Source organism: Dipodomys merriami, unplaced genomic scaffold, assembly GCF_024711535.1.
Source record: "Dipodomys merriami isolate MVZ:Mamm:240054 unplaced genomic scaffold, mDipMer1.0.p SCAF_644, whole genome shotgun sequence".
NCBI classification, from domain to species: Eukaryota; Metazoa; Chordata; class Mammalia; order Rodentia; family Heteromyidae; genus Dipodomys; species Dipodomys merriami.
The window spans coordinates 521,943-547,487 of NW_027206229.1; the positions used below are offsets into that span (position 1 = coordinate 521,943).

The following is a 25,545-nucleotide window of genomic DNA, read 5'->3' on the forward strand; positions in this document are numbered from 1 at the left end:
AACACTGCAGAGAATATTGCTGCCCTCTGACTTGTCTTTTTTTTGGGGGGGGGGCCCGGTCGTGGGGCCTGAACTCTGGGCCTGGGTGCTGTCCCTCAGCTCTTCAGCTCAAGGCTAGCGCTCTACCACTTGAGCCACAGCGCCACTCCGGCTTTTTTCTTTTTGCTTATCTGGTGCTGAGGAATCGAACCCAGGGCCTCAGGCATGCAAGGCAAGCGATCTACCACTGAGCCATCTTCCCAGCTCCCCCCCCCCTCCCAACTTGTCTTTTGGCAATACTGGAGCTTGAACTCAGGGCTTGCCCTTCTAACCACTTCATCTAGGCACCCAGCCTTAACTTTTTTTACGCACTAACTGGCACTCTATCACTTGATCATACTTCCAGACCATCTTTTTGCTGGTTAAGTAAAGACAGTCTTGAGACTTTTTTGCCCAATCTGGCTTCAAACTGTGATTCTGAGATCTTAACCTCCTGAATAGCTAGTTGAGTCACTGGGGCACCCAGTTATCATGCATTAACATACAAATGTTTTGCTTCTGAAAAGAAATATTTTTAGCTACAGAAAAAATTTTACCAATTGCTGGTGGCACCAGTGAGTCCTACCTGTAATCCTAGCTACTTGGGAGGCTGAGATCTGAGGATGACAGTTTAAAGCCTGGCAGGAAAGGCTGTAAAACTCTTACTCCAATAAGCCACCAGAAAACTGGAAGTGACACTGTGGCTCAAGTGATAAAGCGCTTGCCTTGAGCTTAAGAGCTGAGGGACAGCACTCAGGCCGAGTTCAAGCTCTATGACCAACCAAAAAAAAAATTTTTTTTAACCTATAGTCCTCCTTCCAGAATAAAAGCTTCACTGATTTAAATAAGTTCAAACCAATGCAGGACAAATTTTGACCTACTTGTAGTCATTTAACTCATTCTCAATTATAGTCTTTTTTGTTTGTTTGTTTGTTGTAGGGCTTGAACTCTGGCCTGGGTGCTGTCACTGAGATCTTCAGCTCAAGGCTACTGCTCTACCACTACTTCCGGTATTCTGGTGGGAGATAAAGAGTCTCACAGACTTTCCTGCCTGGGCTGGCTTTAACTGCGATCCTCAGATCTCAGCCTCTAGAGTAGCTAGGATTATAGGCATGAACCACAGGTGCCTGGCTTTATAGTGCTCTTTTAAAATAGGGCTATAGGCTGAGAATGTAGCTTAGTTGTAGAGTGCTTGCCTAGCATGCATGAAGTCTTGGGTTTGATTCCTCAGTACTACATAAACAGAAAAAGCCAGAGTGGTGCTGTGGCTCAAGTGGTAGAGTGCCAGCCTTGAGCACAGAGAGGCTCAGGGACAGAGCCTAGGCCCTTAGTTCAAGCCCCAACTGGGGAAAAATAAAACAAAATCTGGCTTATATATGGTCACTTAGCTCTGTGTCAAAATAAAAACGACTATGTATACATTATAAATATGTGAAAAATCGATAATATATGTCCTATTATATGTAAATATACATATATCAGATTTAGGCATGAATTCTGTTGAAGGAAAAACACATACACCCAAGTGGTCAGCTGTTACAACATCTAGTTCATTTTGAGAATTTCAATAATTAGTCATACCAAAAATATCACTTAAAAACCTTAGGGAAAAAACCAAAACATGCGACCTTTGTGAAGTTCTATAGCAATAATTCTAGCTACTTGAGCGGTAGAGGTAAATGGACTGTTCCTAGACTAGACAAATACATGAGACCTTAGCTGAAATACTAAAAGCAAGAGGGCTGGTGATATAAATCAAATGTGGGAAAACAATCAGATTATGCCAAGTATGAGTAAAGGTTAACATTATTTTATATGTATGTAGATATACATATTTGTTGAGTTAATAGAAGCATAGTAATGTTGTTGCACTTAATTATATCACAATTCAAAAACAAATATCCATCATTTTTAGTGATAAAATTTATCTTTTACTATAAACTACAGAGTCCTGTAGAGACATCATTTTATTCAAGGTTATAAACCCATCTCTGTAATTATCCAATTGTGAAATATTGAAGAAAATTATTCTGTGTGTTAGGAAAAGAGTTAAGCATATCTTGAATCTAATTTAACAAGGATAAATTTGTTTGAATAAAATTAGTAAATTGAAAGTAGGTCTGGTAGTACATGCATATTATTTCCAGTACTGAGGTAGAATATGTTTGAGGCCAAAATAAGCTTCACAGCCAGTTTTTAGGAATATAGATAGAATTATAAATATTTAGTGATATTTATTTCACTTAAAAGCTTAATTTTTTAAAATTTTTTTGCCAGTTCTGGGGCTTGAACTCAGGGCCTGGGCACTGTCCCTGAGTCTGTCTGTGCTCAAGGCTAGAGCTCCACCACTTGAGCCTCAGGGCCACTTCCAGCTTTTTCTATTTATGTGGTACTGAAGAATCAAACCTAGGGCCTCATGCCACCTTCCCAGCCCTCACTTAAAAGCTTAATTGGACAAATTTCCTTTTTTATTGAAGAATTCAGGTTAATGTTAAAACATATTCCTCTACTAATATATAGTCAGGCTGAATGTGGTGGTACATATCTACAATCACTTGGGATGATGAGTTCAAGGCCAGTTAGGCTATATGATATAAAATCCTTGACTCAAAAAATTAAAGAAAAAAACCTAAATAATTTTCATCACATCTCATATGTATACTCATATGTACATATGCAAAAATAGTTGACTGATAAAAGTTTTCTAAATCAGTATGTTATTTGCAGAATTCTGTCCAGACTTAACATATACAAGAAGAGAATAAAGTTGTATACTGAATCAGTGTTCAGTGTTCATGAGCTTCTAGAATTAATGTATTAATAGATGTCGTATCCAGCTTTCTCTTACCATTGCAAAAATACCCAGGTAAACAACTTAAAAGCCAAAGTTGGGGGGGGGATTATTTTAAGGTTTTGTGTAACTTTGGAGTTATCTAGTTGCTGAAGATTTTGTAGAATTAAAGCTATTTACAAGATTTTTGGGGGGAGGCCAGTCATCTTTTTTTTTTTTTTTTTGAGATTTCACTATTATTTTCTGATGACAAATCAGCTAAAGTTTTCTTTGGTTTCTGTACTTACACTTAGTAAATTTTTTTTTTTAAAAAAACATCAGTTCTGGCATATCAATTTAGACAAAAGTCTGCCAAGTTTCTCATCTTGCCTTTTCTTTCTTTTTTGGTCAGTCGTGGGGCCTGAACTCTGGGCCTGGGTGCTGTGCCCCAGCTCTTCAGCTAGTGCTGAAGGCTAGTGCTCTACCACTTGAGCCACAGTGCTACTTCCTGTTTTCTGAGTGGTTTATTGGAGATAAGAGTCTCAGGGAGTTTTCCTGCCCGGGCTGGCTTTGAACCAGCTTTGAATCGTGATCCTCAGATCTTAGCCTCCTGAGTAGCTAGGATTACAGGCGTGAGCCACCAGGGCCCAGTGACCAGCTTCTCACTGAGCCAGTGTAATAAGTGCATGTTATCACTCCAACTTCTTGAGTGTCATATGTTTCTGCCTAGGCTAGTCTGGAACTGTGATCTTCCCAATCTCACTCTCTCACATAGCACAGGATGACAAGTACATGCCACTGTGCCCACTGTGGGTTGAGAAGTAGTCTCAGAAACTTTTCTTCCCTAGGTGGTCTTGAACTTTGATTCTCCCATTTTTAGATTTCCAAGTAGCAAGGATTACAGGTATGAACTCACTCTTTTTGGCATTTTGATGATACAACCTGTTTTAATTTTTGGCAATGTTAGGGATCAAATGAAGGCTGTGCACATGTTCTAGAAAAGTAATCTACTGAGCTATCCTATATCCTCTTTGATTTCCTAACTTTCCTTTAGTTGCTGTTGAGAAAGGCTAATAATGACTCAACTGTCATTCTGTTCTCTAATTCTCACTTTCTTTTAAGATATTTTTGTGCATTTGGGCATTGGTGGCTCACTCCTGTAATCCTAGCTACTTAGGAGGCTGAGATCTAAAGATCAAGGTTCAAAGCCAGCCAGGGGAACAAAGTCTGGGAGACTCTTGTTGCCAATGAATCTACTAAAAAAAGCTGGAAGTAGAGCTGTGGCTCAAGTAGTAGAATGCCTGCCCTTAGGAAAAGAAGCACTGGGACAGCATCCAGACTCAGAGTTCAAGCCCCACGACCAGCAAAAATAAAAAATAAAATAAAATAAAGGTATTTTTGTTTCTGAAATTCTACAAATTCACTAAGATGTAACTTAGTAATAAACTTTTACCAATCCTTCAGAACCTTTCTTTCCTGAATAATTTCTTTAGAATTATCCTTTTTATATCCTCCTATTTCCACTGGCATTCTATTCTTTCTCTGTTTTCTTTAGTTCTGCTATATTTTATGCAATTTTGTCAATGCTACTTTCCACTTCAATTTTTTCTCCAGAGCTCTGTTGGTGAATGAATTTTAACTGAGGTTTTAAATTTCAATACATGCATTTATCACCTAGAAAATAAGAGTTTTTCATTATTTCTAGAAAATACATTTCAGCAGGTGCTTGTGGCTCACACCTATAAGCCTAGCTATTTAGGAGGCTGAGATCTGAGGATCAAAGCCAGCCCGGTAGGAAAGTCCATAAGACTCTTATCTCTAATTAATCAAAGAAAAAGCCCGTAAGTAGCACTGTGACTCAAATGGTAGAATGTAGGCCTTGAGCAAAAGGAGCTCAGGACAGTGCCCAGGCCCAGGATAAAAAACCAACCCAACAAAAAACCATTTCATTGGTATGTTTTGATAATCTGCCTGGTCATTTTCTATATATATCTCCTCCTCCTCTACTCCCCCACCCCCACTGGTTCTGGGGCTTGAATTCAGGGCCTGAGTGCTATACTTGAGCCATACTTTTACTTCTGGCCTTTGATGGTTAGTTGGGAGATAAAATCTCACAGAGCCGGGGGCCTGGTGGTTCACACTTGAAATCCTAGCTACTCAGGAGGTTAAGAGCTGAGGATCCTGGTTCAAAGACAACCCAGGCAGGAAAGTCCATGAGTTTCTTATCTTCAATAAACCACAAGAAAACCAGAAGTGGCGCTGTGGCTCAAGCAGTAGAGCGCTCACCTTGAGCTGAAGAGTGCAGGGACAGTGCCCAAGCCCAGAGTTCAAGCCCCACAACCGACCCCAAAAATAAAAAGTCTCACAGACTTTCCTATTGGGACTGGTTTTGAACCATGATTCTTAGATCCTAACTTCCTGAATGGCTAGGATTATAGGTATGAGCCATAGGTGCCCAGCTACAGGTTTATTCTTATCTTTCAAGTTCACTGTTCTTTTAAGTCTTTAGTTATTTCAGAAACAATTACTGCATTTTATATTGCAACTGCATTATTTGAATTTCTTATAAAGTTTAATCCTGCCGATGTGTCTGATAATTGGTGCTAATGATGAAAAAGCTCTGTATTTCTGTAATGTCAGTTTAAAAGTCTCCTTTTTCATCTGTGATTTGAGTCTTATCTTTGTAGTCTACCTAAAAGTCTGTCAATTTTGTTCATCTTTTCAAAAAACCAACCCCCATTAGGGAGGCTGAGTTAGGAGTGTCTCAAGTTTGAGGACAGCATGGACTATGGAACATGATCTTGTCTCAAAAAGCCAAATAACAAAAAACAAAACAAACTTTTTCTTTTGTTAATCTACCTATCCTTTTTTCCCTAGTCTCTTTCACAATGATTTCTGTTATGAGTTCTAACAAAAACTTGAGAATCAAAAAAGGATTCAGGCAACTACAGCCAAATATTTTTGTTTCTTGATAACACTGTCATGCTATATGCGGCTCAGGCTTGCCTCTAAGTCACTGCATAGCCCAGGCTAGCTTCCCTCTCATGATCTTCCTGTTCCAGACTCCTGAGTCATGCCCCAAAGGTATTTTTTACAGACTGTAAAAATTATTTAAAAGCAAAATGTCAATTCAGAAATGTCAGAAAAGACTCTACCATAAATCATGTTTATCCAGAATGATCACCCTTAATCTAAATATAGCAAGAAATATTATTAAAAAGAGAAATAAATCATTAAAAGACCAGTAGCTACATCTGTGTCTTCCACATCAGATATTTAGACATAAAGATGTGCATGTTCAACTGAATAGGATGCTAAATTCAAACCACTCTTTTGAGTGATTGTATACAAATATCTGTACTTCATATCTCATAACAATAGACTAAAAATCAAGAAAAAAATTAAACTGTCATTTCACTGAATAAAACAAGAGAAGAAATAGGGTAAAGAATGTTTACATCCTCCAGTTGTGTAGTTAGTCAATAATTATATCACAGTATTTCAGTTACAAAATAACTGTTGAAAGTAGAAAATCAGTATTTAATTATTCATAATATAGTAAGAACAATTGAAATTAACATGTCATATGCTTACATTAATAAAACAGGAAGGGGTAGCCATAATTAGATGTTAAAAAGGAGTGCCTCAAAAAGGGGAAGCTTAGTAAGATGTTCTGTGGATGCAATACCAAAAAAGGAAGACAAACTAAAAGTGATTTACTTACTAGAATATATTGAAAAAGTAATAACAATGATATGTCTTAGGAATGTATATATTTTTTATGTAACATCCACTGAAAAGTTTGTCCTATATTCTATTATGAAACAAATACTGAAACTAGTGAGCACCCAATAAAAATGAGGAATAGAGGGAAAACAGACATATAATTTTATCACCTTGCATGTCAACTATATATACTCTTTTTTTTCTTTTGCCAGTCCTGGGGCCTGAACTCACAGCCTGGGCACTGTCCCTGAGCTTCTTTTGCTCAAGGGGCTAGCACTCTACCACTTAAGACATAGTGCCCCTTCCAGCTTTTTCTATTTACAATGAGAAATTGAATCCAAGGCTTCATGCATGGTAGGCAAGCACTCTACCATTAAGCCACATTCTTAGCTCCCAATTATATACACTTCTTTCTATTGCAATGTTTCCAGAAAAAAAAATCTAACAGATACATTTTCCCCAAATGATTATATAAAACATAAGTTACCTATAGAAACAAGTCAGAAATTAGAAATATGTGTCAGGGCAAGAATCTGGGGTAATTTTCAAAAAAATGTTGCACACTTCAGTTTGTAATTTTTTAATTACATTATTATTTTTTTATGTGGTACTGAGGAATAGAACCCAGGGCCTCATGCATTCTAGGTAAGCACTCTATGACTAAGCCACTTTCCCAGCCACTAGTTTGTAAAATTTAATCAACAGATAAACCAAAACATCTGAGAACAGGGGTGAAAAAATACTGAACAAAAACAAAGAAAATCAAACATAAAGACAATTAAATCGAGCATTTTAATAGAACACAACTAAATATTTTCTATTCAAAAGCAACTTACTAATTAAAAGTTGGCAGGAAGGGGTGGCTTAGCTATTTGGGAATCTGAATGAAACAATTGTGGTTCCAGGCTAGCCTGGGCAGCAAAGTAACAGAGATCTGGGTGCAGTGGTGCACACTTACTATACTAGCTATAATGAAAAGCATAAAATAAGCACATTGCAGCCAGGACATGCACTCAGGAAGCAAAATTCTATTTCAGCCTACCCAGGCAATGGTGGCTCATCCTATAATTCTTGCTACTCAGAAGGCTGAGATCTGAGGATAATGGTTCAAAGCTAGTAGGGGCAGGAAAGTCCATGAGACTCTCTTTGTTGTTGGTCATGTGGCTGTAGGGCTTGAACTCAGAACCTGGACGCTGTTCCTGGGCTCTTTTGCTCAAGGCTAGTGTTCTACCACGTTGAGCCACAGCAACACTTCCAGTTTTCTGGTGGTTAATTGGAGGTAAGAGTCTCATGGACTTTCCTGCCCAGACTGGCTTTGAATCATGATCCTCTGATCTCAGCCTCCTGATAGCTACCAAAGGCTAGAAGTAGAGCTGAGGGTTAAGTGGTAAAGCACAAGCCTTGAGCAAAAAAAGTTTGGAGATAACACCTAGGCCCTGAGTTCAAATCCCAGGACCAGCACATACACACAAAAATAACTGGCATAAGAGTAAAGAAGTGGCTCAGTAGTATAGTACCTGCCTAGCAAGAATTGAGGCCTTGAGTTCAAACCACAATAATGGGAGAAGGGGAGGTCATTCTGTGCTGGAAATGTGGCTTAGTGGTAGAGTGCTTGCTTAGCATGCATGAAGTCCTGGGTTCAATTCCTCAGTACTACGTAAACAGAAAAAGCCAGAAATAGCACTGTGGCTTAAGTGTCAGATTGCTAGCTAGCCTTGAGCTAAAGCTCAGGGACAGTGCTCAGGCCCTGAATTCAAGCCCCAGTACTGGGGGGAAGTGCTGCTGTACTTGAATTTGTATTTCATATGAAAGCAAAAATACCCATATAATTAAGAACAAACAGTGTGGAGGACAAGGTGGTCAAATACAGTCACAATATTAAATTTACAAATGTAAAATTGGATCTATGAAACTTTTGGGGATAGGTGGTATTAGGATAGATGCAAAGGTGGGGGAGAATGATGGAAGAGAACATTTTACACATAAATTGACATACTGAACTGGAATCCCTTTGTACAACTACTTAATTGTTTTGCCGGTCCTAGGGTTTGAATTCAGGATCTGGGTGCTGTGCCTCAGCTTTTTTTGCTCAAAGCTGGCTCTTTGCCACTTGAGCCACATCTCTACTTCTGGCTTTTTTTTTTTTTTAACTTTTTTTCTTTAATTATTGGAGATGAGACTTCCTACCCAGTCTGGTTTGGAACCCTGATCCTCACATCTCAACCCCTTAGGTAGCATGAGCCACTGATGCCCAGCAACTATTTAGTAATTTTTAAAATGATTTAAAAAGTAAACCTAAACATATTACTTAAGTTTAATTTCTTCAGAAGATAGTAGAATAGAGAGTGCTAATAATATGCAAATTATGACAACAACTTCTACTAGCAAAGCGTTCTTTTTTGCCATGGTAATTTCAGGAACAAACACAAGAGGCCGGGCTGGGAAGGTGGCTCAGTGGTAGAGTGCTTGCCTTGCATGCCTGAGGCCCTGGGTTCGATTCCTCAGCACCACATAAGAAAAAAGAAAAAAACCGGAAGTGGCGCTGTGGCTCAAGTGGTAGAACACTAGCATTGAGCTGAAGAGCTGAGGGATAGCGCCCAGGCCCAGAGTTCAGGCCCCACGACTGGACCAAAAAAAAAAAAAAACCACAAGAGGCCCATTTGTCCCAGGTATAAGCAGCAATGAAAAATGACAGGGGAGCAGGGGGAGAAAGACAAGGAATGGAGAAAAAGAAGGGGATATATGGATGGAATGAGGCAATGTAGGAGAATTTTAGGACTTAAGTGATTTATTTTCTGATAAAAAGTTAAACTCAGCTAGGTGCCACTGGTTCATGCCTAAGCCTAATCCTAGAGACTCAAGAGCCTGACATCTGAGGATAGTAGTTTGAAGCCAGCCTGGACAGTAAAGTCCATGAAACTCTTATCCCCAATTAATCACCAGAAAACCAGAAGTGGATCAAAGTGGTAGCCTTTGAGTAAAAAGCTCAGGGACAGGGCCCACACTCTGATTACAAGCCCCATGACCACCACCAACAACAAAAAGGTTTTTAAACCCTCACATTTGCGATACATCATGTCTTTTCATGTTCTAGTGGTATGCTTAAATAAATTCTTTTTAGATCTTGTCATCACTGTCCAGGTGAAAAGATAGATAAAGGGCAAACTCCTTGAGGTGAGGAACTATATTCTCTTAGTTCACAGAAAGGAAATGGAAAAGAAAGGTAGCTCCTTTTTCTTTTATATTCTGAATAAACTTTATAACGGATTTACATAATCATGGCATTAGCACATATGGTTATACTTAAGATTCTTTTCTTATTAAACGTGAGTATGGTCCATTTATCATAAGGATGAACTAAAATTAATGTAAGATTAACTCCATAATTAATAAGGAAATTAAGCTATTTAACCTTAGTTAATACCTATTTTATTCCCAACGTGAAAAATCAAGACAAAAAAAATAGCACAACTGTAGTCCCCCCCAACAAATCCCTATCTGGTCATTTGTACAATTAAAAACTATGAATTCAAAAAAAAGAACTATGCATTCAATGATTTTGACTGACAACGTGAGGCCAGACATAAAGTACCTTTTCTTTCATCATACTATTTTTTTAATATAAGCATTCATAATAGCTCTATGGGTTGTTATCCCTGAAGCCTCTGTCTCTAAGTTTTCATTCACTTATGTGCAGCTGTATCTCAGAATTACTTAGTTTTGAAATAAAAAACAAAGCATAAAAAGCAGCATGTGAATAAGCAGCATTAGTGAGTCAAAATGGTGATAAATAGATTCAATTCTCTGGGACCAAGGAAGCTATTCCTTCTAACAATTTAACTCAATAATGACTTTTTCCATTGGCAAAATTAACAATTTGAAATGAGAACACTCCCACTCTTCATATTTCATTATGTGTACCATTCAAACAAACCATAACCCCTCACATTCTACTCTTAACAGAAACTGAACTGCTCAATCAGACAAATGCAGAAATGATTAGAGAAGTTCCTATAAAATGAAAGCAGGAACTAAGGATTATCCTGATTAAACTAATTATGCTAGTTTTAACTTTTCCTCTTATAAGGACCCTTTATAGCAAAGCCTGAAAATAACTGAAGAGATTTGCTTCTCCACTTAAGGAAACACAGGTTTCCATCATGTAAATTATTTTGGGGAAAGAGTGGCACCCTTATTTTCTAAGACTTTAGAAAAAATCATGGACGCCTTTTTAGTTGTTTGGTATACACAAAGAAAGGGACAAACAAGTTTTTTCCAAAATGTGAAGATCCAGGAAGATTTACAAAATTACTACTTATATGGAGAAGTTGGACATTGTCCCCAATATTCTCATCTCTACTTCTAAATAACTAGCTCAAGCACCTTTGGAAGTAATCAATCAAGAGAAAACATACAACAGAAACCACCAATACAGGACAAAAGAGGTACCTATGTACCATCAGATATTCTTGCTTGATTAATGTCAAGAAAGCTTGTGGATGTGGAAAAGGCAGCTGAGAGATAATGCTGACTGACATTCTAGACCTTTTATAAGCTGGCTTAAGAACCAGAAGTGGTATCCAGCCCACAAGGCCCAGAGTAAAATGAGACAACAAGCTCATTTTCTCCCACTTAACAAGTCTCAAATTCCCTAAGAGCTAAGGAACTGTATTATATAAGGTACTAGGAGAACCACATATTAGTAACAGAAAAACTGCTTCACTTGGGCTCATCTGGTACCATATCTATGTGTATATTTTTGTGATAAAACGTTTTCATTATTTCTAAACAGACTTTCTAATAGCAGAACTTTGTATTATAAGCCTATATACACAACTTTGCGGTGTTTTCCAAATTGGAAGCAAATATATATATATAGTATATATATATATATGTGTGTGTGTGTGTGTGTGTGTGTGTATATATATACATATACACACACAAGATTGGACTTTGCAACTAAAAAAATAAAGTGGGCTGGGAAGGTGGCTCAGTGGTAGAGCTCTTGCCTTGCATGCTTAAGGCCCTGGGTTTGATTCCTCAGCACCACATAAGCATAAAGAAAGAAGCCGGAAGTGGCGCTGTGGCTCAAGTGGTAGAGTGCTAGCCTTGAGCTGAAGAGCTGAGGGACAGCGCCCAGGCCCAGAGTTCAGGCCCCACAACCGGACTCCCCCCCCCAAAAAAAATAAAAAAATAAATAAAAAAGTTGAGGGCTGGGGGGTGGGGTATGGCTCAAATTGTAGAGCAATTGCACAGCATGCAATCACCAGTACTGCAGAGTAAGTTCAAATTTAATAGTTCAGTAACTGTTTTGTTTCAAGTTGTGGTTACATTTTTACTTAACCTAAGTTTCACTTCTAGCATCCACTGCTAACACTGTAATCTTTTTTTTTTTTTTTTGGGTCCGGGTCGTGGGGCTTAAACTCTGGGCCTGGGCACTGTCTCTCAGCTCTTCAGCTCAAGGCTAGCGCTCTACCACTTGAGCCACAGTGCCACTTCCGGCTTTTATTCTTTCTGCTTATGTGGTGCTGAGGAATCGAACCCAGGGCCTCATGCATGCAAGGCAAGCGCTCAACCACTAAGCTACCTTCCCAGCCCATGTAATCTTTTGATGACCTATATTCTCACCAATGAGAAAATATAACTCATAAAAACTAAATCTTAGAAATACCATAAGTACAGACTAAAGAAAGATCCATGTTAATATTAAGTAGCTCTAGGAAAACCTTAGTTAATATGCAAACTATCATCCTCTTATCATATACATTTTCCTTAATTTTTGACAGTAGATATTTGCTGGTTCAAAGTCACAATAACCTAGATGAAAAAGTTAAGTTTATTATTAAATAGGCCCTGGATAAAATTATCATATTTTTCTATCTTTTGGTACTTTGTAGAAGGATAAAAGACATTGTACTAGACTCATAGGAAGAGAATCCTTGCGGGGGTGTGGGGGGGTATGATAGTTGTTGCTTATGTGTAGTGCCGGGGATAGAACTCAGGTCCTTGTGCTAGGCAAGTATTCTATCTACCATTACTGCATCACTAGTCATGGAACTGCTAGGTTTTGAAATGGTTGATTTAACACAGACAGACAGACAGACACACAGACAGATACACACACATACATACACACACTCTCTCTCTCTCTCTCTCTCTTTCTCTCCTTCCAAGAGACCAAAAACACAGAGTTGAGTTTTGTTAGTTGTGGCTTGAACTCCCAAACAACCTCATTTTCTGTTACTTTTATACAGTTAAATCTCTAAACCTTATCTTTAAACCAGATCTCTAATGCCACCTGCTGTTGCAGCTCTGGGATTTCAACAAACTCTAGTTATCTGAACCAGTATCATTTCTGAGTCTTTGACTCCTGCATTAGGATTAAGGTGGAAGTTTATTGTTAAGTACGCATATATTTAAGAAATAAAATTCAAACACTGTTATCTTTTAAAATTTAGCATTAAAACTGTAACTGATTGTTTGTAGTCACAAATTTTTAAAATAAACTTCCAAAAAAGCAACATTAACTTCTAATTTTTCCTGAAAAATAGTACTATAAAGTTCAATCTTCTGTTCTACAACAAAAGAAGGAAATCAAATTTACCATTGCTATCTACCAAAAATGGGAAGGAAAAAAAGCACTAAAACCTGTCATATCTAATCAACTTCCTTTCCAAAAAAATTGAAATTTGTAACAACTTAAAAATTGCAAGGAAATTCATCTATATTGAGCAAGTTAAAAACCACACTAATCAGTCAATTATTTAACAAAATCTCAGACTAATAACCTTAAATCTCATATTTGGATTAATGCAACTTTTAATAATTCTCTACAAGACAATTATTTTATTGAAATTCAAAATTACTTCTTCAATAAGCTCTTTCTTAAATAACCTAATAAGTTGGCAATAAACCTTTGTTTTTAAACAAAGCTATTCTGAAGGGAAAAATACAATTGTGGCTATACATTTTATTTATAATTCACTATGTTCATTAAATGTATGTATCTTGGGCTAAAATAACATTATTATTTTATTATTACTGTCACTGGTTTTTTTTGTTTTTTTTAATTTTTAATTTATTTATTTATTTTTGGTCGGTCGTGGGGCCTGAACTCTGGGTCTGGGCGCCATCCCTGAGCTCTTTAGCTCAAGGTTAGCGTTCTACCACTTGAGACACAGTGCCACTTCCGGCTTTTTCTGCTTATGTGGTGCTGAGGAATCGAACCCAGGGCCTCATGCATGCAAGGCAAGCATTCTTACCACTGAGCCACCTTCCCAGCCCCACTGTCACTGTTTTTACCAGTGACAACTTGTTAGTTAATATAGTACCAAACAAGCAATACTACCTGAAGTAATTTGTAATAAGCATACAGTGGTAGTGAAATATTTATCCCCACCTCCTATATGAAGCAGATTCCAAAACTGGAATTTTCTTTGAATGCTGGGAAAGAAGAAAGTATCACTACCTTTGTTCCTTTTAAGTCAGTGTATGGTAAGTTTAAGTAAACATTATGATTTTTACTTCCACTTTCTAAAATAACCATGAGAGAAGAAGGGGTACACCACTATTAACCATTTATGACCCAGAAAATACATAAAGCTCTAAGTAAAATATAATTTTATTGGAAATTCATCACAAAGATTTTTGTTTCTTCATAAGAAAGAAAAAAAAAAAGGCAGGAGAACTGCTATGAAATTCAGAATGAGGGGCTGGGAAAGTGGCTCAGTGGTAGTGCGCTTGCCTTGCATGCAATTGAGGTCCTGGGTTCGATTCCTCAGCAACACATAAGCAAAAAGAAAAAAGCCGGAAGTGGCACTGTGGCTCAAGTGGTAGAGCACTAAGCCTTGAGCTGAAGAGCTGAGGGACAGTGCCCAGGCCCAGACTTCAGGCCCTATGACTGGACCCCGCACCCCCCCCCCAAAAAAAAGAAATTAAGAATGAACAACTTTGCTATTGAAAACAATTGGGGCTGGGTGCTGGTGTCTCACACCAGTAATCAATCCTAGCTATTCAGGAGGCTGAGATCTGAGGATCACAGTTCAAAGCCAGCCCAGGCAGAAAAGTCCATGAGACTCTTGAGACTCTTATCTCCAATAAACCATTCAGAAAAAATCGAAGTGGTGCTGTGGCTCAAGTGGTAACACACTAGCCTTAAGCTGAGGAGCTGAGGGACAGTGCCCAGGCCCAGAGTTCAAGCCCCACAACCGACAAAATAAACCCCCCAAACAAAAAACAATTGGGAATTTTTATTTCTAATCAACTATCTATCATGAAAAGTCTTCTGTGAATTCCAACAAAGTAACTTAAGCTGGCATTAAGATATAATATTTATTATTTCTACTTCCATCCTATCTCTTTTTTTTTTCTCAGTCCTGGGGCTTGGACTCTGCCTGGGCACTGCCCCTGTGCTTCTTTTTGCTCAAGGCTACCACTTTACCACTTGAGCCACAGTATCACTTCTGGCTTTTTCTGTTTATGTGGTGATAAGAAATAGAACCCAGGGCTTTATGCATGCTAGGCAAGCACTCTTGTAACCATTAAGACATATTCCCAGTCCTCTACTACTTCCATTCTTATAGAAAAATCTCTAAAAGAAAAAAAAAAAAAAGAGTAGATCTAGGTAGATATGTTTTTCTAGGAAAGGCTGGGGAACCCCTTTTCTGAAAGGGTCTTTTGGCAAGTGTTGGTATTTATGCTGCTAGGAAAAAAGCTCCTAAACCTAAGGACTTTCCAGGTCAGCCAATCACATAATTTTTTTTTTTTTTTGGTCTGTCATGGGACTTGAACTCTGGGCCTGGGTACTGTCCCTCAGCTCTCCAGCTCAAGGTGAGCACTCTACCACTTGAGCCACAGTGCCACTTCCGGTTTTCTGGTGGTTTATTTTAGAGTCTCACGGACGTTCCTGCCCAGGCTGGCTTTGAACCGCGATCCTCAGATCTCAGCCTCCTGAGTAGCTAGGATTACAGGCGTGAGCCATGGATATCCAGCCTCCATCACATAATTTTGACTGTCTATAGGTTAGATCTTCCTCACTCATGAAGTATAAACACACAAAACTATGAAATAAGACTCCTGGGAAATGCGTAAGCAAAATACTATATTCCAAGCCCTAACAAAGCAAATTCAAAAGCTCTGAAGGAAGCCATCATCAAATTAGGCTCCAAGTTTAACAACATATAAAGATGAAGAAAATATAAACTTTATAATCAACTGGACAAATTCTAGGAAAAAAATTCTGGCAGGCACCAGTGGCTCACACCTGTAATCCTAGCTACTCAGGAGGCTGAAATCTGAGAATCATGGTTCAAAGCCAGCCTGGGCAGGAAAGTCCATGAGACGTTTATCTCCAAATAACCACCAGAAAACTGGAAGTAGGAAGTAGCGCTGTGGCTCATGTGGTAGAACGAGCGTTCGCCTGGAGCTGAGGAGCTCAGGGACAGCACACAGGCCCAGAGTTCAAGCCCCATGACTGACAAAAACAAACAAAACAATACAGGGGCTGGGAATGTGGCTTAGTGGTAGAGTGCTTGCCTAGCATGCATGAAGCCCTGGGTTCCACATAAATAGAAAAAGTTCCACATAAATAGAAAAAGCCGGAAGTGGTGCTATGGCTCAGTGCCCAGGCCCTGAATCCAAGCTCCAGGACTGGCAAAAAAACAACAATAAGCCGGGCGCTGGTGGCTCACGCCTGTAATCCTAGCTACTCAGGAGGCTGAGATCTGAGGATCGCGGTTCAAAGCCAGCCCGGGCAGAAGAGACCGTGAGACTCCTATCTCCAATAAACCACCAGAAAACCAGAAGTGGCGCTGTAGCTCAAGTGGTTGAGCGCTCGCCTTGAGCTGAAGAGCTGAGGGACAGTGCCCAGGCCCAGAGTTCAAGCCCCATGACTGACAAAAAAAAAAAAAAAAAAAAAAAAAAACAATAAAAAAACAAAGAACACAAAAAAACGGAATCAGGGATCAGGAACAGTGCCTAGGCCCAGAGTTCAAGCCCTACAACTGACCCCCCCCCCCAAAAAAAAATCTGTTTTCATGGAAATTACATTAAGCCTATTATAAATTAATAGATAAATGCAAGGAATATTTTTAAATGAGGATTATATTTATAAAAATACAAAAACTATTATGTTTGCAAATAAAAATATCAGTGACAAAAAGGAAAATCAGACTGACTTAAGTACAAAAGAAAACTGAGTGTATGATAGTATTTTGAGATGGTAAATAACTGTTATGTCAGTGTTCATGAGGTTGAAACAAGAGGATCATGAATTCAGGCCAACTTGGTCTATGTAGCAAAATTCACTCTTAAGAAACAAATTAAAAAGAAAGAAAAAGTAAGATCTCTAATCAGAGACATAAAGATAAGACTTCTTTATAAGTGTTAGGGAAAACAAGTACATTCAGAAAGAGATTAATTTTGACTTATAATTCAGATACTCTATAAAATTCCTAATAGAGGGCTGGGAAGGTGGCTCAGTGGTAGAGCGCTTGCCTTGCATGCATGAGGCCCTGGGTTCATTTGATACCTCAGCACCGCATAAGCAGAAGTCAGAAGTGGTGCTGTGGCTCAAGTGGTAGAGCGCTAGCTTTGAGCTGAAGAGCTGAGGGACAGTGCCCAGGCCCCACAACCGACCAAAAAAAACAACAACTCCTAATGTATCAAAGACTGGTATGCTAAAAATGAAACATAAAAAATGTCCTACATGCTGAGAATGTACAGTAGTAGAGCAATTTCCTACCTTGTACAAAGCCCTGAATTATGCTTATAGCAATGATGAGAACAACAAAAAAGAAAAAAATCTGAGAAGTCTACAAAAAATAGAAATCTTTTAGCGAAGAAGGCTTTTTCAAATGATACATGAAAATCTACAAATAATGAAATTAAAGCTTTATGCTGTGTGTGGTAACACACACCTGTAATTCCAGCCCCTGGCAGGCTGAGGCAGTAGGAGCTTGAGTTTAAAGTCAGTCTGGACTACATAGGAAGTTTGAGGCTGGCCTGAGCTTTAGATTCTGAATCCAAAAAAGGGTAGAGATTTTTATTAATTCATTTAGGTAAAAAAATTTAATACTTTGCATGGCAAAATCATGTAAGCAATATCTAAAGACAAGTAACCAACTGAAAAAATATAACTCATATTTTGAAGAACTAAAGAAACTATTTTAGGGCTGGGAAGGTGGCTCAGTGGTAGAGTGCTTGCCTTGCATGCATGAGGCCCTGGGTTCGATTCCTCAGTACCACATAAGAAAAAAGCAAAAAGCTGGAAGTGGCGCTGTGGCTCAAGTGGTAGAGCGCTATCCTTGAGCTGAAGAGCTGAGGAACAGCGCCCAGGCCCAGAGTTCAGGCCCCACGACTGGACCCCAAAAAAAAAAAAAGAAACTATTTTAGCGATCGTATTAAAAGAATCCTCAGAATTAAATAGGAGAAAAAAAAGATATAGAACAGTTTATATAATATACTACCATTTATGTTTTAAAACAGAAGAGGAAGAGCAAGGCACTGGTGGCTCATGCCTGTAATCCTAACTACTACTGAGGAGGCTGAGATCTGAGGATTGCTCACTGTTCAAAGAAAGCCCTGGGAAGGAAAGTCCATGAGACTCTTACCTCTAATTCATCACCAGAAAACCAGAAATAGTGCTGTGGCTAAAGTGAGAGAGTACAGCCTTGAGCAAAAAAGCTCAGTGACAGTGCCCAGACCATAAACTCAAGCCCCACAACTAATAAAAATTAATAAATAAAACTGACGGGGAACATGTATGCAAGACACATGTATTTGCTTGAGTATGCCAATGTTTCTGAAAGATATAAACAGTTATGCTGGTTTATGGATTTTTAAAAATTATTTTGTTAATTTTGCAGAGTTCATAAGCTTTGTAGATTAGAATGATGATTATCATTGTGAAGATTAAGATGTGTCTGTGACTTTAGCTAAGTATAACCACCATAGTACTGTGAAATTATGCGGTTACTAATCTCAATAAAGAAATATTTGGAAAAAAAACAAAAAATAAAGAATTAAAAAATAAAAATGTTATTTTAATGGTTATTTTTCATTTTATTTTATTAATTTTATGTTTATGTAGTACCAAGGAATCGAACCCAGGGCCTCATGCATGCTAGGTAAGCACTCTACCACTAAACCACATTCCCTGCCCAAGATGTTATTTTAAAACACATAATACCTTTGCTTGACAAATGAGGAAAATAAATTTCAGGATAAATTAATTAATTTGCCTAAGATTTATCCAGTTAACTTTCTTCAAAACTTGATATAGTACCCATTTGTTCCTGACTTAAAATCTTTAAATTTATTCATATAATTTTATTAACAAATCATCCCAAATTATCTGATATACCTCTATGATCTTGGGTAGAATAGAATCTATTAAAAACATCTGGATGCCACAGCAGTTGGTAAAATTGAAGCATTATAAGTTTTGTATAATGTGAAAAACACTGTCAAACTACCTGTTTGACAATAAAAAATGGGGCTGGGCCCTAGTGGCTCATACCTATAATCCTATTCAAGAGGCTGAGATCTGAGGATTGTAGTTTGAAGCTAGTCTGGCCAGATAAAACCAAGAGGCTCAAAGTGAGATGAGATCAACTGGTAGGGTGCCAGCCTTGAGCCAAGGGAGAGTAAGAGGTCCAGAGTTCAAGCTCCAATAGACAGGGAGGGAGAGGATATTATAATTAAAGGTGTGGTACTATACCCATTTAACATCTTGTGGTGTTTTGGGTTTTGGGGGGAAGTACCAGGATTTGAACTCAGGTCTCATGCTTGCTAAGCAAGCACTGTATTACATGAAGTCATGCCCCTAACACTTTAGTTTTTTTTTTTTTGGTGGTGGGGATTGAACTATGAGTCTGGGGGCTGTCCCTGAGCTCTTCAGCTCAAGGTGAGTGCTCTACCACTTGAGCCACAGTACCACTTCTGGTTTTCTGGTGGTTAACTGGAGATAAGACTTTTCTGCCCATGCTGGCTTTAAACCATGATCCTCCAATCTCAGCCTCCTTTGTGGCTAGGATTACAGAAGTGAGCTACCAGAGCCCAACAGTTGTTGTTGTTATTATATTTTGTTTTTGGGTGGGGCCAGTCCTGGGGCTTGAGCTTCTTTTGCTCAAGGCTAGCATTCTACCACTTAAGCCACAGTGCCACTTCTGGCTTTTTCTGTTTATGTGGTACTATGGAATCTAACCCAGGGCTTCATGCATGCTAGGCAAGCACTCTACCACATTTCCAGTCCCCTAGTGTTGTTGTTTTTCAAATGGGATGTCACATTTTTGCCCAGGTTGGCCTGAACCATGACTTTCCTATTTATGTTTCTCACCTAACTGGGATGACAGGGATGTACTAGCAACCACAGCTTTTAATAACTAAGAAATGTTCTCTCAATCTTTTGTCCAGCCTTGCCTAGAACTGTAATCCTCCCAATCTCCACCTTCTAATTACAGGCATAAGACACCACACCTGGCTACTGTTTAATACCACTGAACCTCAGTTTCTCCTTTGTTAATCAGTATATATTCTTGCTGCTAGTAAACAGCAAGGCAAGACTCAAATTTAGAATTCCTTTCTACAAATTCATCATTTTTTGTGGTCATAATTGGAACAACAATCTGAATATACTGCATTTAAAACATCTGTCATAAAATACATTGGCTATGCTATTATCTGACATATCCCACAGATTATTTGGAAATAAAACACAAAGATTAAAATCAAACTTCATGGACAGCATGGTGAAACTCATCAAACACTGTTCAAAAGAGGGAAAAGAAAGGGAAAATAGAAACATGGTAGAGGGGCTGAATGTGTGCCTTGTGAATATTCAAGGAATTACCACCATGAAACCCCCTCATATTACAAATGTATATTAATGCAAAAATAAAACAAAATTTAAAACTAAAACCTTTCTGGAATGAGGTTCCAAGAAGAACATGGGATAAAAATTAATAGAGAAATCAGAATAAAACTTACCCGTTTTGAAGGACAGTGTTCATTTTTTTCATCTGTCATCTTCCCACTTTTAAGTGCTTTCCTTGAATGTTTGATAGTTGTTTTTATGGCAGGTCGACATACATAATTTTCCAAGTTCTTTGGAGGTTTTTTAGTTCTTTTAGCCTGAAGACCAATTTTTAATTTTAAATTCCCCTCTGAAAAATTTGTTTCTTTCACTGAAAACTGCTGCTGTGCATCAGTCAAACCATCATTTTTTCCTGCTTCAATATTTCTTTCTCGATTCCACTTTCGAAGGTCCTCTTCCTCCTTTGTGTTGTTCTCTATTTCTACTTCTCTCTTGTTGACCAGTGTGCCAGTATTGATGACAGACGGACTCTTTCTTGAAAAACCTTCGGAATCAGAACCCAATCCTAACATAGCAGTATTTCTAGGGTCCATCACAAGTGTTATATTATTGCCCAGGAATCTTACAAAAATTTACAGAACAGTGTTCCATAAAAAACAGGATTTTCCAAAACTTGCAACCAGCATCTCTTTCTCTGCAGATAGATCATAACAAAAATTTATCAGAAAAGAGGCAACTACTCATTAACATGAGAAATGGATGATAAGGGGGAGAGGGACAAAGAAGTAAAAAAGCACCCAAAAAACAGTTAAAATAAAATTGAAGTCAAGTTCAGGGACATTTAAATTCATTTAATTCTAAATACATTAAAATTTTCATCATTCTATAGATATCACAAACAAGTTATGTGGTATAGTGCAATTCACAATTTAAGAATCACTGATATGGTTGAATATGGCAGCATGTCTATAATCCTAGCCCTTAGAAGGCTGAAGCTAGTTTAGACATTATCTGTCTGTCTGTCTATCTTCATCATTATGCAATCACTTGGGTTTTTTTTGGGGGGGGGTCCAGTCGTAGGGCCTGAACTCTGGGCCTGGGCGCTGTCCCTCAGCTCTTCAGATCAAGACTAGCGCTCTACCACTTGAGCCACAGCGCCACTTCCGGCTTTTTTCTTTTTGCTTATGTGGTGCTGAGGAATCGAACCCAGGGCCTCATGCATGCAAGGCAAGCGCTCAACCACTGAGCCACCTTCCCAGCCCTGCAATCATTTGTTTTAAGAATGAAAAAACCTGTGCAACTGGTGGTAAAGCAAATGTGACCTATATTTAAAAAAAAAAAAAAAACAAGGGCTGGGAAGGTGGCTCAGTGGTAGAGCGCTTGCCTCGCATGCATGAGGCCCTGAGTTCAATTCCTCAACACCACATAAGCAGAAAAAGCTGGAAGTGGCACTGTGGCTCAAGTGGTAGAGTGCTAGCCTTGAGCTGAAGAGCTCAGGGACAGCACCCAGGCCCGGAGTTCAGGCCCCACAACCGGCAAAAAAAAAAAAGTTGTACAGACAAAAAAAAAAAAAAAAACAACCTTCATATATTTTAACAATTTTTCCCAGTTTTTTTTTTTTTTTTTTTTTTTTGCTTCCTTCCTTCCTTTCTCCCCCCCCCCCCCCACTCTCACTCTCTTTTTTTTTTTTTTTTTTTTTGCCAGTCCTGGGTCCTGAGTAGCTAGGATTATAGGCGAGAGCTACTGGTGCCCAGCTGTTTTTTCTGTCCAGTCCTGGGGCTTGAGCTTCTTTTGCTCAAGACTAGCACTCTACCACTCGAGCTACCATGTCACTTCTGGCTTTTTTGTTTATGTGGTACTGATGAATCAAACCAAGGGCTTCATGTATCCTAGGCAATCACTCTACTACTATGCTATTACATTCCCAGCCCTTTTTCCCAGTTTTTGGTCTGCTTGTTTACATGACCTGAAACTGAAGAAACTGCTATGTGCTGGGATTACAGGTATTAATCATCATACATAACTCTTAATGCTAAAGGAATAAAATTTTCTACCTCTCAGTTGAATAAAATCAGTTTTACTCAATCATTTTACATTACTTTCAGCATTCCAGCATTTTGTTTAAAATTGCCAGGCTTTACTGGTTAGGACTTTTAGAAATAATCTCTGTCACAAATGGGTAAATTTAGCTCTGAATTCATTTACTTATCCATTCAAAAATATTTTTAAGCATCTATTATGTGCAAGGCATCATACAATGTCCTGAAAATAGAGTATGTATTTAACAGATTCAGTTCCAAATTATAATCTCTAAATTCTACTCAATCTAATGAGAACAAATTGATTATAAAAATGATTAAGTGTTATAACACCCACTAGCAAATAGTTGGTATGTTTTCCCAAATACACACACACACACACACACACACACACACACACACACACACACACACACACACACACACACACACACACACACACACACACACACGTCCTAGGGTTTGAACTCAGGGCCTAGGCACTATTCCTGAGCTTTTGTGCTCAAGGCTAGGGTTCTAGCACTTGAGCCGCAGCTCTACTTCTGGCTATAAGAGTCTGACTTTCTTGTCTAGGATGGCTTTGAACCATGATCCTCAGATCTCAGCCTCCTGAGTAGCTAGGATTATAGGTGTGAGCCACTGACACCTGGCAAATAAAATATTTAGACCACACATGATAAATTTTATTATGTTATTATAGGTGGCCATTCTACCTATAATAAATAATAGGTGGAATAATAATAAAATAATATGTGGAATCTACCACTCCCTCTCTCATGAGTCTCAGAAAACTAGATTCTCATATAATCAGAAGTCTGATTTTATAGCAAATATAAAAAGCAAAACAAAATAATTCACTATCTTGAAGATTAATTCGTCTCTATTTCCAGCAGTTGTCTGACTCCAGATTCCAGACTAATATATATAAATATGAAAAAAATCTTATTCCTTAGAAAACTCCAACTATAAAATGAAACACATTATATTTTAAGATATAAACCTCAAAATTATTCTTTACAAAAGAGTAAGATTCACAAAGACCAAATAAATATTTTACAACTCCTACAAAGAGTGCGAGTAAACTGTCTAAGCCAACCACTGGCATACAGCAAGAGTTCAATAAAAATATACCAATAATTCAGAAGGAGGACGAGGAGACAGCAACAGCAGCATTTTAGTAGTTACTTAACAAATACTAGCCAATTGACTAAATTCTTTAGTTAGTTCGCTATTCAATCACACGAACAGCTGAATGAGTAATCAGATTTTTCTCACTTAACAATTATTGCTGTCTAGCATACCACGTAATGTTTCACAACAGCATTCAAGGCTTTTAATAATCTGGCTTTACTCTTTAACTATTCAAACTTATTCAGACAGGGGACATGACTCAAGTGGTAGAGCACTTGTTCAGAAATTAATTTAATTCCCAGTACCAACAAAACAATCTTGTTTTTCATATTTCAACACACATCCCCTATAATTCTTTGCTGTCCTCAACAAATCATGTTCATTTCTGCTTCTGTGTCACTTACTTTCTTTAAAAGTATAAAGACCTGCTGGGTGCTGGTGGAGGCTGAGATCTGAGGATTGTAGTTCAAAGCCAGATGGGGCAGGAAAGTCCATGAGACTCTTATCTCCTATTAATCACAGAAAAAGCCAGAAGTGGTGTGCAGTGGCTCAAGTGGTATAGTGCTAGCCTTAAGGGAAAGGAGCTCAGGGACTGTGCTCGGCCCAGTTCAAGCCCCAAAGACTCCCCCCCCCCCCCCCCCGTCAAAAAAAAAAAGATACAAAGACCTGCTGAGCCTCTGATTGCTCACACCTATAACCCTTGCTACAAGAGGCTAAGATCTTAGGATCACAGACAGTCCAGGCAGGAAGTGGAACTAAGGCTAAAGTGGTAGAGCGCCAGCCTAGAACAAAAACTTTCAGGGAGAGCACTTTGGCTCTGAGCTCAAGCCTTGGGACCCCCACCAAAAAAATAAAGGGAAAATTCCTAGCAGGATTTTGGTAGCTCATATCTGTAATCCTAAATATATTTAGCCTCCAGAGTAGTTAAGCTTATAGATGTGTGCCACTGGCAATGGGCCCACTTCAGCTTCCCATCCTCCTCCCTCAACCCCTCCAGGAAGTTAAGACTATTTATTTGACAGTGACTGCTTCGGCCTTTTAAGTGCTGGGATCATAGTCACGGTCCACCACACTTAGCTCTCATACATGACTATCATTTGTTATCAATAAAAAAATTTATAGTTGGGCAGTGGTGGCTCACACCTGTACTCTTAGCTACTCAGGAGGCTGAGATCTGAAGATCATGGTTCCAACCAGCCTGGAGCAGGAAAGTCCCTGAGACTCTTACCTCTAATAAACTACTCAGAAAAAGCCAGAAGTGGAGCAGCTTAAGTGGTAGAATGTAAGCTTTGAGCACAAAGAGGCTCAGGGACAACTACCAGGCCCAGAGTTCTAGCTCCAGGACTAGAAAAAAAAATTACATACAACTTTTTTCTTCATAGATGCTGATTATATGGCTTTCTATAAAATTACTAAAGTATCTGATTTTACCAGCAACATGCCTCCAAATCATATCATACATTCTTTTGGTCCCCTATATATTAAGGCTGGTCTAAGAAAAGCAACCAAGCTTACCCATTCCACCTTATACTCCTGACCAGTATTAAATAGAACAACATGTCTCCCCAGTAGATATATAAGAAAGATACCATGTGTACTGCCTCACCATTCAAAACACCTAAACAATAGCTAATGAGCCTAACAACAGATGAATGAATAAAAAGATATTGTATATATATGTAGCATGAAATATTACACAGACATATGGAAAAATGAAACCATGTTATTTGCAGGAAAAAGGATTGAACCTGGACATCACCATACTGAGCAAGAGAATCAAGAACAAAAGCCAACTATTGTATGCTTCTGATTGTATGTGGAAACTAGACTTGAAAGACATACATGGACATGTTCGTACGTGTGTGTGTACACACACAAAAAAGACTGACAGAAAAGTGAAACAGGCTCTGATGGGAAATAAGTACCAGTGGGGATGGTGGGCTAAAGAAGAAGGTGAATGAGGATAATACTGTCTAAGTAATTTATCTGTATGTATAAAAATAAATAAAACTTCTTTAAAGAGTTGTCTTAAAGACCTTGTCTTCAAA

The 25,545-nt window shown here is 38.5% G+C and overlaps 1 protein-coding gene across 3 annotated transcripts in view; it reads right to left on the reverse strand.

Moving 5' to 3' along the window:
- LOC138815514 (histone-lysine N-methyltransferase ASH1L) overlaps positions 1-25,545 on the reverse strand; it is a 143,033-nt gene that overhangs the window by 89,406 nt on the left and 28,082 nt on the right. For all 3 annotated transcript variants that reach the window (XM_070004973.1, XM_070004974.1, XM_070004972.1), the window contains exon 2: positions 20,501-21,021. In XM_070004973.1, coding sequence (XP_069861074.1) covers positions 20,501-20,920 — 420 coding nt within the window. In that variant the 5' untranslated portion in view covers positions 20,921-21,021. The remainder of the gene's footprint in view (positions 1-20,500; positions 21,022-25,545) is intronic.